Genomic DNA, 13,418 nt, shown 5'->3' with positions numbered 1-13,418 from the left:
GATTCAAATGTAACAGTGTGCTGCATTAAATATTCAATGCACTCCATGTTCTATGCTTAATCCTTTCACTGTGAAATTAAATTTCATGGTTATTCCAATAATGATGCTAAATATCTATCAAAAACTAGAATTACAAACCACATGGTTCCGGGTTCAGTCCCACTGCGTGGCACATTGGGCAAGTGTCTTCTACTATAGCCTCGGGCTGACCAAAGCCTTGTGAGTGGATTTGGTGGACAGAAACTGAAAGAAGCCCGTCGTATATATGTATGTATATATATATATATATATATATATATATGTATGTATGTGTGTGTGTATATGTTTGTGTGTCTGTGTTTGTCCCCCCAACATCGCTTGACGACCGATGCTGGTGTGTTTATGTCCCTGTAACTTAGTGGTTCGGCAAAAGAGACTGATAGAATAAGTACTAGGCTTACAAAGAATAAGTCCTGGGGTCTATTTGCTCGACTAAAGGTGGTGCTCCAGCATGGCCACAGTCAAATGACTGAAACAAGTAAAAGAGTAAAAGAGTATATCTTTCTTCTTTTACTTGTTTTAGTCATTAGACTGCAGTCTTGCTGGGGTACTTCCTTGAAGAATTTTAGTCAAACAAATTGAGCCCAGTACTTGGATTTTATTTTTTGCTTTTTTTTTTCTAAGCCTGGTACTTATTTTATTGGTCTCTATTGCCTGAACTGCTAAATCAGTTGTCACGTGGTGGTGGGGGACAAACACAGACACAAAGACACACACACATATATTTCAGTTTCCCACCACCAAATCTGCTTACAAGGCTTTGGTTGGCCTAAGGCTATTGTAGAAAACACTTACGAAAAGTGCCATGCAATGGAACTGAACCTGGAACCATGTGGTTGGGAATCAAATTTCTTACCACACAGTTTCCTCAATAAAAGATAAATTGATTTATAAAACTGCATTCTGCAGTTAAGGGTAAAGAAATTATTAGTAGATATATCTGATTTCTGCAATAAAAGGGTTAAACTACCTACATTAGTTGTTAAAAAGACAATTGGCAAAGATAATTTGAACAGGATTTGAACCACCAAACTGTTGGCCCTGAATACTTTATTTTAGGTTCTTAATTAATTTTTTGTCTGACAGTTTGTGTGTGTGTGTGTGTGTGTGTTTAGTTTAGTTTAGAAGAAGTAATGTTTTTTTTTTCTTTTCTTTGCACTATTTAAATATATAGATATAGGAATAGTGTCTGAACCACTTAGGTCATACATGTAACATCAAATAATCTACTTACTGAAATAGACTCTAGTACATTTTCATTGTCCACAACAGTCAAGTCTTCACTTCCTTCAACCTTAAAGGTAATGTTTCCAATATACAAAACTGAGGAGATGGCTTGGAAGATATTGAATTGTTCCTGTAATAAGACATATAGGAATATATTTGTATTGAGTTTTAAAATTTTAAGTTTTGATTTAGTATGAACACATATAAGTACATAATTTTATATATTAATTGAATCCATATATTGTGACTTAAATAAGTATATATATATATATATATATATATATATATATATATATAGACCGTTGACCAACACCATTCAATTTTTTTTCTCCGTGTTTTTCTCCTTGTTTTCTCCGTATTCTTTCTGTTGAAGAGCGTAGCTTGAAACATTAAAGACTTTCCGTATTCCCAAGCGTCATACTAATACATCCTTTTGTTGTTTACACCACCTGTCCTCGTCTGTTATTGTTTTTTTTCGTACATTCTCCCATATATATATATATATATATATATATGGCATTAGAAAGGGCATCCATCTGTAGAAACCAAGCCAAATCAGAATGGAGTCTAGTCCAGCTTACCAATTCCATTCAAACTGTCTAAACCATGCCAGCATGGAAAACAGATGCTAAATGATGATGATGTATGTATGTAAATATATATATATATATATATATATATATATGATTAAAAAAGAAGAATGGAGAGTTAGTAAGGATATTAAATTTATTTATTAATATACTGCCAAACAAAGCCTATGAATGTTTCAATTCAATCCAATATATAATTGCAAATTCAAAGATTGGAATAAATCCAAAGATTAGAATAAAATCTTTGGATTTATTCCAATCTTTGAATTTGCAATTATATTTTGGACTGAATTGAAACATTCGTAGGCATTATTTGGCAGTACGTTAATAAATTAATTTTATATGCTTACCAACTCTCTATTCTTCTTCTTTAATCATATTTATACATATAATAATCCCATATATATCAGATAGATATTCCTCAATTGTGTTCATGATAAAACCACTGAAATTTTGGATATGATAATCCCTTATGAGGCTAAGATATCCTTGCATGGCAGTGAGCTGGCAGAATTGTTAGCACGCCAGGCGAAATGCTTAGTGGTATTTCGTCTGCTGTTACGTTCTGAGTTCAAATTCCACCAAGGTCAACTTTGCCTTTCATCCTTTCAGGGTTGATTAAATAAGTATCAGTTACACACTGGGGTCAATGTAATCAACTTAATCCCTTTGTCTGTCCTTGTTTGTCCTCTCTATGTTTAGCCCCCTGTGGGCAATAAAGAAATATATATATATATACACACACACACACAGAGGGTACAATGGGCAAATTGTCACCATTTTATATTTTTAATTTCATGTGTGCACATTGTTTTTGATTTCGTTGATTACACAGTATAGCAGCGTCAGTTGGGCACTGTCTGTGAGAAAAACAGCACCATGACGCAGTTCACTCTTCAAAAAATTTGTAAACGACATGCTGTACTGCTTGGCATTTGCACCAGAAGCTCCAATACAAACATTTCAGAGTGTTTGGGTGTCAATCTGAGGACAATGCAGAGGATTCAGAAAGAGATGGATGAGTCTATTGGTGATTCCGAATGTACAACAGCTCGGAAAAAATACTCTGATTGTTCTGATAAGAAAAGAACTCCTGAATTTATTGGTGAGATCCAGGCCATGATTGACAATGATCCCTCCAAGTCAATCAGGTCCATTGCCAGGGACATGGGAGTGTCTGAGTTTCTTATCAGGCAGGTAGTGCAATGAAGACATTCGGTATTCCTCATACAAGATGAGAAAAGGCCAATTTTTTACCAAACCATCAAGGACAAAATGAATGACCATGCTACGAAGCTTTTGAACAAACTCAAGCATCCCCTCCAACTGAACATGCTTTGGTTTTTCTCAGATAAGAAAAATTTCAGCCAGGATCAGATAGTGAACACACAAAACAACCGTTGGCTTGCTGTGTTCCCAAAACATGTACCGAGAGTGATAAAAATTAAACATCCCATCAACATCATGATGTTTGGGGTGATTACTAGTGATGGTGACGTTATGCCTCCATTCATTTTCCCACATGGCCTTACACTCAGCAAGGAGGCTTACATCAAGTGCCTGGAGTAGGTAGTGCTGCCTTGGGTCAAGAGGGTGGCTGCTGGAAAACCCTATGTCTGGCAACAGGACTCTGAACTATGGCACACAAGCAGGAGAACCCAGTCGTGACTGTCAGACAATTTCTGTGACCACATCATCCCTAACATCTGGCCACCTAACTCCCCAGACTGCACCCTGCTTGATTATTATGTGTGGGGTGCAGTTGAACAAGAGATCAACAAAACTCCTTGTAAACACCAAAGATGAACTGAAGGCAAAGATTATGGCAGCGTTCACCAACTTAAACAAGGAGACAGTCCAGAAGTGTTGCAGAAGATTCCAAAGTCATCTGGAGGTTGTGGTCGAAGCCAATGGCAATTTTATTGAATAAATTTACTCTTTAGTATTTCAAGATATTTTTATGTAATTATGGTAAATACATCTGTTAAAATGAGATGTCAGTGTTATTTTCATTTTTGCATAATTTGGACAACAATTTATTCACTGCACTGTGTGTGTATGTATATATATATATATATACATGCACAATATATATATATATATATATATATATATATATATATATATATATATGTGTGTGTGTGTGTGTGTGTGTGTGTGTGTGTGTGTGTGTGTGTGTATATCACAGTATCACAGTATCACAGTATTGTCCAGTCTATTGGATGTTTACATCACTGGTCACAATGTACTTTACCTTGTTTTAGCTATTGAATGATGACATCTAGCAACAGATAGATAAAAAGACAATGAAGAAGGCAACAGATACAGGTGTCACACATGTATAAAGAGCAAAAAACCCAAAATAGATGTATTGTCACCAACACCATTTAAATGACTGCTTTGACATCCTTACATAATTAGGTGGATTTTCCCCAGTACTATGTATCATTTGTTTCATTTGTTATCTCATTCATGAGATAAGCAGTTCATGAGATAAGTAGTTTGTCTCATATCTTCCTAGGTCTTGCAATTCCACAGTCTCTATCAACCTCAAATGATTTGTACTTCTTTTTGTTGTTGGCACTCCATCGCTTACGACGTCGAGGGTTCCAGTTGATCCGATCAATGGAACAGCTTGCTCGTGAAATTAATGTGCAAGTGGCTGAGCACTCCACAAACACGTGTACCCTTAACGTAGTTCTCGGGGATATTCAGCGTGACACAGTGTGACAAGGCTGACCCTTTGAATTACAGGCACAACAGAAACAAGAAGTAAGAGTGACAGAAAGTTGTGGTGAAAGAGTACAGCAGGGTTCACCACCACCCCCTACCGGAGTCTCGTGGAGCTTTAGGTGTTTTCGTTCAATAAACACTCACAACGCCCGGTCTGGAAATCAAAACTGCGATCCTATGATCGCAAGTCCGCTGCCCTAACCACTGGGCCATTGCGCCTCCATTGTACTTCTTTATATAACCGACATTCTCCATACACATCACATATAAGTAGCAGCACAGTCTTCTCCCTATTTCTATGGATTCCTTGTATATCAAGTGTTTCTCTTAGCTTACTTATGCTCTGTTGTTCATGTATTAGATGTCATGGAGTGTATGTCAACCAATGACCTCCACAATACATCCAGCAGGGCATGCGTATCTCATCGCTTTCCAGCTTTAGCAATAACTACATTTATCTGGACAAGTGGAGTAGAATAATGTTTTGCAATTTTCAAAATCTGTTTGCAATTTAACAATTATTAAATATTCTTTAGTGCATCTAAAAAAAAAAAATTAAATGCTGTGAACATAAGTATGTAGTTGTATTTCTGTAATTAAATGAACTTGGTTTAATTACATTATTAATCATGAATACATTCATATAAATATTTGTTTATACAAACAAAGGCCACTCAACAACACCCTTGATTGTTCTTTATTTGTAAAACAACAGGTGGGAGAGGAAGTGGATTTAAATCTTGAAATACCTTTCCAATATAACTACAAATGGTTCTTGTGGGAAAACACTTATATAATTCTAATGTTTCTCAACAAGTAACAGTTTATTAACAAATATCTGTGAACCTCTTGTAATATTTTCAAGGATTATTGAGGAAATGAGTTCAAAGCACTTAGAAACAATAATTTCCAGTAGACAGCAACATTAGTAACTATTATGCCATATTGCTAGTTTATTCTATTTTAATAGCTTGACTTAAGTGTTTCACTGTCAAGTGATTATCTATTATTACTTGCTCTGCTGTTGAATGGGTTGAGAAGTTTACTATTTGCCCAAGGGACGGGTGGAGCATTATTGCTGATATACAAGTTAATAGTTAATAGTCAATATTAATAACTCATCTATTACAGCTACTCTCTCTGATTCAGACTCATGATAATTTGTTTTCCTCTTCAAACAGAAATATTAAGTAACTCAGAATATACACGATATGTAAGAAGATTACCAAGCAATTCAAACTAAAAATCTGTAATAATTTTCTGTCAAATCACTTTATGAAAAATGACAGTGTACTGAAACTTGTTTATATATTTAAGTTTATATACTAATTTTATACACATATTTGTGTACTGCCTTGTCACATATATTTATATGTGAAAAGACACATACACACATAGATTGCTAAAATACTCCAGCCATGTCAAAATGTAATTTGAAAATATATGTTAATTAGAACGCATATCTTTATGCGAGGAAATCTTCCATTTAAGCAGAATATAATCCCCTTATGACATTCCAGTAAAAGAGGATGCAATTCTTTACTTTAGTAATTCAAAGAAATAATATACTTGCTTTAATATTTCAAGTAAAAAGGTACCAGCTCTCTACCTAACAGGAAAGAACTTAAGGAAAAGAGCCCATAACACAATTCCAATTACATTTTTATGTCATTCATCTTCCTTCATATTAATTGTGTGCTTGACTGGGGCATGAAAGTCCTCAGTTCTTATTTGCTTCTCTCCTAAAATATTGATACAAATAGTTGTTCCTACTCAAAGAAAAAAAACAATTAAAAATAACATAACACTTTAAAATCCTAATTTTATATTTAGGGTGAGAACAATTGTTCAATGATAGAACACTAGTTTTTGTGAGTTATAAAAATCTTTGATTTCATTATTTCAACTTATGATTTCATTATCTTTGTTTGCTTTTTTGTTGAAGACAAGGCCCTTTGACTGGCTGGTGCTGCACCTCTGAGAATAACATCTGTTAATTATACCACCCCAATCCTTCCTATAACTCCATTTATGCCTCATAGAGTAAAAATATATTTTTAGAACAGGAAGAAGACATTGAATTGAATTAGTTAAGCAAATGAAATTTAATCCTAACTAGGGCTGCTTGTGCACTGTAGGTGCACCAACATCTCTAGATACCCAAAATTTCTACATACCAAAATCTCTAGATATAAAAATCCCTTAATGCCATAATCTCATGACCCAGAACACTTTCTACACTTTCCTGGATGCCAAAATTGAAAAGTAAAACTGTTGGATAATTCTCTTTCCTCTTCTCTTATGCTTTTTCACTCTGATTCAACCTACACCCATATATTAGCAAATCTGCAAGCCACTCATCCTATTTCTCTCCAGTACACAAATTTCTCAAACTTTATCTATAGTCCATTTTAACTGTCCAGGTAATGTTCTTTACTCAAACTATACTTCAAAAAGTGATGTCTGCACATATATAGATTATATTTTTCTTCTCACTTACCTCTCTCATTGTCAAATACTTCTAGTTATTCAATAACAAGTGCTTCTAGCATCTAGCAACAAGTATTTCTAATTATTTAGACACAAAATCTCCCACTTGCTCTTCTAAAAGTACCCATTTCTTTTGCCACACTCAAAACACTTCCTATCACCAACAAATCTTTGATAACATTTCTCCCTGTATAAGGTGGTGAACTAGCAAAATCCTTAGCACACTAGGTAAAATGCCAAGCTGCACTTTGTCCATCTTTATGTTCTGAGTTCAAATTCAGCCAAGGTTGACTTTGTGTTTCATCCTTTTGAGGTGAATGAAATAAGTACCAGTTGAGCACTGGGGTTGATGTAACTGACTTACTCAATCCCAGGAATTGCTGGTCTTGTGCCAAACTTTGAAACCAATATTTCTTCCTGTACCAAGGACATTTATCTTACTTCGTCTTTCTCTGAATTCATTATCCTTTATGACTTCAATGTTCATAACTCTTCTTGGCTCACACACTTATGCCATATTGATCCTACTATAGTAGAAACTGATAGTTTTGCAAACCTCAATTCTCTACTGCAGACAATGTTTTTGGTCCCTTGCCAAAAGACCCACAACCAACTTCATGGAATACTTCATTCCTTCACTTCTCAACTATGATGGCCTGTGAGCAGTATTTTCATGGAGAAAACCTCCACATTTGAAGCCCATCTTGCATCCAATCCCACACCACATACACTAGTTAAATCTCCTTTACAACTAACCCTTCCCACTCTACAAGGTTTACCACCATGCCCCCCCCCCCACACACACACAGTTGATTTGGGGCTATAGTAGAAGACACTTGCCCGAGATGCCTCACAGTGGAACGTAACACAAAACCAATTTGTAGAAAAGCACATTTTTGAACCACACCACCATGTTTGCACCTTAAGCCATACTATGATTTATAACTGATATGAACACTTTATGCCACTCTAGTTGAAGAATGTGAAGACATGGTTAGGGTATTTTGCTCATGATCATAAGGTTATGAGTTCAATTTCTGGCAGTGTGTGGTGTCTTCAAGCAAGATACTTTATTTCACATTACTCCAGTCCACTCAGCTGGCAAAAATTAGTTTGTTTGGTTGTTTCTAAATAACTATAGTACCTATGTTTCAAAAGGGAAGCCTTGTCACATGCTGAATCTCTCTGAGAACCTGAAAACTATGTTAAGGATACGTGTGTCTGTGGAGTGCTCAGCCACTTGCATGTTAATTTCATGAGCAGGTTGTTCTATTGATTGGATCAACTGGAACACTCATCGCCATAATACGATGGCATGCCAGTTAGTTGACGAATAATGAGGGCTGGAAAAATGACATTTTAAAGTGTAAAAAAAAATAGATGGAATATGTTTTTTACTTGAAATATACCTCATCTGTAAAACCAACCCAGTCCATTGCATCACATAAAAGGCTGTATTTTTCTTTCTGGGTTGACAAGTTAGCATTAGCAACCTTCGTACAATTTTCTGCATACCTGAAATATAAACACAAAACTGAGTTAATCAAGGAGTCTCTATGTGGTCAATCGATCTCCTAGAAATAGCAGCCTAATGTCCTTCATATCACAGCTTACCATCAAACAAAAAGGTACACATTGGATGACATAATCCTGATGTAAGTACTGGGATCGATTTGTTCCACTAAACAAAAATGGTACCCAAGCAAAATCACAATCCAATGACTGAAACAAGTAAAGCATAACATTTCCTTTTTGTATTTGGTTTGCAATATTCCTGATACGAATTCTGGTCTTGAAACATAATTTGTTGTATCTTGGGTGGGTAATTATGTCAATAAGCACACACACACACACATGTGCACTGGTCCTATTTCACTTCTTTGTTATTCAATTGTCAGTTGGTTAACTATTTAACCAGCTAACTAATCGATTGTCTGCCTAAGTTTTTAGTCAACCAATCAATCGGCTAAGTTTGCCAAAGTCTTTTCATTGCCATTCACAACCTCATCAATGACATCCTTACTCTACTCCAGATCTGACCAAATGATTGATCAATTGATTAGCTAATTGGTTATTAGATAGTTTAACCAACTGACAAATAAAAAATAAAAAAGTGAACTAGATCCAGTGTATGTCTTTATTATTGGCAGAATGACTCTTCCAAGATACAACAAAATAAAAGACTAAGTTCAATAAAAAGAATACTCACCTAAATGAGTCACAATTTTTGAGCAGTAATTTTTCTTTCTTTTCTTCTGATAAACCAGCAAAAATGTAATAGAATATATGAAAATTCAATTCTCCTTTGTTCTGGAAAACTACTCGAGATTTCTCAAGTAAATATTCAGAAATTTTTCCACCTTTAACTGAAAAACAAAGAAAAACAATTGATATTCCATTTTGTAAGGCAGCAAGCTGGCAGAAACGTCAGCACACCAGGAAAAATTCTTAGCGGTATTTTGTCTGTCTTTATGCTCTGAGTTCAAATTCCTCCAAGGTCAACTTTGCCTTTCATCCTTTTGGGGTTGATAAATTAAGTACCAGTTGTGTACTGGGGTCAATCTAATCAACTGGCCCCCTCCCAAAAAATTTCGGGCTTTGTGCCTAGAGAAGAAAAGAATATTCCATTTTGTAAATTCTATGGGAATTTTATATTTGTATCAACTTTAGTCTTTAGGCATCATTTTCTACGACCACTTTACTTATTCATTCTTATTATCATAATTATTGCTTTCATCTTCTCCACCAACTAATACAATCAAAATCTATATGTGGTCACTCAATCTGTTAGATGTAGCAGCTAAACATACCTCAAATTACATTTTCCTTGTATTAGAAAAGAATACATTAGATAACATGATTCTGGGTTCCCTATACACAGAGAAAAGGTGGTCAAAGTTGGAATGTCTTTGATCATATATCTGATTAATCAGAGCCAGCCCGAGGTTAAACAACATCATAGCCTATACCATACACACATACACAAATATATACATATATATATATATATATATATATATATATATATATATATATATATATATATATATATATATATATATATATATATATATATATATATATTTTTATAAAAAAGAAGTTTGAAAATGCCAATATATAAAAAATGAATTTTAATTTATAATTTTGTCAGATATTTTTAACATGTTTCGGTTCTTGAAAAAACGAACCTTATCAAAAATACATATTTAAAAAAATGAAATTAAATGAAAATTTCATAATTGTTCCTTACTGGTGTCAACAGTCCATGTGGGAGCATTTTTTGTTGGTTGTAGTAGTAGTAGTGACCGTGTTGGTAATGGTGTATATTAATATATATATATATATATATATATATATATATATATATATATATATATATACACACACACACATACATACACACACGGTACATGCGCATGCATGCATGCATGCACACACACGCGCACACGCACACACACACACATCCATGCACACTCATACACATACACATATGGTACAGGTAATGACACACATACTACATTGCTCCCCTCATGAAAGAAAATGTTTCAGTAATATGATAGACCCCCTTTTCAGACTAGAGATCAAAAAACATGTACATAAGCACAGCTGACACTCTTTGACCACAGCTGACATTGTTCTATGGGAGATGACTCTTCTTGTACACCAGGAAAATGTGATGACTTTTCATCACTTTTTCATTCGACCTTTTTTTTTTTCCCTTCTTTATCATCGCTAAGTGAACCAGGACTCTATATTTACTTCTAGCATAAAAGAGGCTGTGCACTTCCTCCCAGTATATCTGAAGAGCCATCAATATTGTCAAGTACAACATTTGATGAGAAACCATTGGTAAATTCTGGCCAGTTATAAGCCATAACCAAGACTATAATGCTTGATGATATAAATATTGTTTTTTTATTTTTTAATACTGGCTTTTCTGTTCAGTTGAACTAACCTTTGTGTTGTGGCTGACTTAGAAACCCCATGTGACAATGTAATCATCATTAAAGTAAACTCAGCCTGATGATTAGCTACATTGAGTAGAGTTCATTGCATAACATTTACAGAATGAGCTTCAGCTAGTTAAGAAACATATGTAGCATACATTTTACCTGTTCCACTCCCTCAATTTGCATTTTTAGCAGCATTAATTGCTAACAGCGTGCCACATAGAAACTATCAGCTTATCTAACTTCTTTGCAACTCTGATATAGTAAAAAGCATGTAACACTTGATGCCAATACATTGTCATTGTATCTTATTGTATACAGTCCACATTTTGTTCTCTAAACCAGTTGCTAACTGCCTGAAGCATACAAACTTCCTGAACTCAGATCCCCCCAAATCGTATGTATGTATGTATGTATGTATGTATGTATGTATGTATGTACGTATATATATATATGTAAGTATGTATGTATGGATGGATGGATGGATGGATGCCTGCATGTAAAGTGCATCTTAATACATACCTTGTCCATCAATAAATTTCAGTTGAATATATTTTCCAAAGCGGCTTGAATTGTCATTCATAAGGGTTTGGGCATTTCCAAAACTTTCAAGTAAAGGGTTCACCTACAAAGAAAACAATAAAAAAGAAAGATGAATGAACCATATGCTAACACTTGATGTTTATTTAGTAGTTGTGTAATAGACCCAATCTATTTCCCAGTTTCCTACCTCCACCTGACTCCTTTTGCATATAACTGGCCCAGAGTCACAACATCTGACTCAACAAAGCTCATTCTGTTGTGTGAGAGTTTTATCATGTTGGACCTCATGGAGGCAGTGACAGATGACCAAGTCATTTGGTGATATACCATGCTTGTGTAGACCTGCCAAACCAAGTGAGATCATAGTTGTGGCTGATGCCAGTGTCATGTCAATGGCACCTATGCTGGTGGCATGTTCAAAGCACCCACTACACTCTTGGAGTGGATGGCATTAGGAAATTTTGCCAAATCAGCTATATAAACCTTGCCAAATCAGATTAGAACCTGGTACAGCTCCCTGGCTCACCAGTTTACAGCCAAACCGTCCAACCCATACCAGCATGCAAAACGGACATTAAACGATGATGATGATGATCAGTGGGTTGAAAGTCAATGCAAGTCATTTGTGTGCTTAAGAAGCTCACTTTCCAACCACATAGTTTTAGGTTAAGTTCCAATACATGGCGTCTTAGGCAACTATCTTTCACTTAGCCATGAGTCAACTAATGCCACATGAGTGAATTTGGTAAATGGAAACTGTGAAAGTCTATCATGTGTGTGTGTGTGGGGGAGATTGTGTCTGTGTTTATCCCACCACTCCCACTACCTGACAATCAGTGTTAATTTGTTTATGTCCCTGTGACTTAGCAGTTCAGCAAAAGGTAGTTGATAGAATAAGTACCAGACTTAAAAATAAGTACTGGGGTTGATATGTTTGACTAAGACCCTTCAAAGCAGTGCATCAGCATGGAGCTGTAGTCTAATGACAGAAACAAGGAAAGGCAAAAGGAAACAGCTTAATGTAGTTTTTTTTTGTTTTTTTTTGGACATCTCTTCAGACAAATGCACATTTTATCCAAAACTAAAAAAGGTGCATTTTCTATCATTTTCTTACGGCAGTGAAATTGTGACCATTCAAATGGAATAATAACAGCATCAGTTTTATCAGTTTCAGAGGGCATAAGAAGATCATGGTAGAGTCACTGTTTCCAGACCAAACCAATTAAAAAAAAACAAAACATGCAATGGTAGGAAGAAATATTTAGTGTACTAACCTGAATGATCTGCTGCTCCAAATGGCTGCGACTATTGCACAAAGTCATCAACTGCTTTATGATTAGTTTGGTGCTTTCAGTTTTGCCTGCACCACTTTCTCCGCTGCATAATAAGACAATTAATACGATCAGAAGAATGAAGAAAAAATGATAGTTTATCTTTAAGCAAAAATATTGTGTGAGTGTGTGTGCGTGTATGTATAACCCCCTCACACACAAACACACACACACACACACACACAAACAAACACATGTCATCATCATTATTTAGTGTCCGTAGTCCATGCTGGCATGGGTTGGGTGGTTTGAGCAGGGCTGGTAAGCTGAAGGGCTGCACTGGCCTCCAGTCTAATTTGGCATGGTTTCTACAGTTAGATGCACTTCCTAACGCCAACCACTCCAAGAGTGCAATGGGTACTTTTACATGCCACTGGCATGCCATACATGTGTATATATGTATTTCAAAGGTTTTGCAAAATACACTTGATACAGTTACAATATTTGAAGAAAACTTTTCTTAAAGGTAATTAACTTTTTCCAAAAAATCTCAGAAAAACAGAATGACACAAGCA

The 13,418-nt window shown here is 35.3% G+C and overlaps 1 protein-coding gene across 1 annotated transcript in view; it reads right to left on the bottom strand.

The window, feature by feature from the left end:
- Positions 1-13,418, bottom strand: part of LOC106879565 (myosin-IIIb) — a 113,140-nt gene that overhangs the window by 56,815 nt on the left and 42,907 nt on the right. The window contains exons 4-8 of the mRNA XM_014929199.3: positions 12,847-12,949; positions 11,552-11,654; positions 9,289-9,445; positions 8,489-8,594; positions 1,274-1,396 (exon numbers count right to left, since the gene is read on the bottom strand). Of these exons, the coding sequence (XP_014784685.2) occupies positions 1,274-1,396; positions 8,489-8,594; positions 9,289-9,445; positions 11,552-11,654; positions 12,847-12,949 (592 nt within the window). The remainder of the gene's footprint in view (positions 1-1,273; positions 1,397-8,488; positions 8,595-9,288; positions 9,446-11,551; positions 11,655-12,846; positions 12,950-13,418) is intronic.

The sequence above is a fragment of the Octopus bimaculoides genome, chromosome 2 (assembly GCF_046866305.1).
Source record: "Octopus bimaculoides isolate indiv1 chromosome 2, ASM4686630v1, whole genome shotgun sequence".
In the NCBI taxonomy this organism is placed as follows: Eukaryota; Metazoa; Mollusca; class Cephalopoda; order Octopoda; family Octopodidae; genus Octopus; species Octopus bimaculoides.
This window is presented reverse-complemented; position numbering and strand designations above follow the sequence as displayed.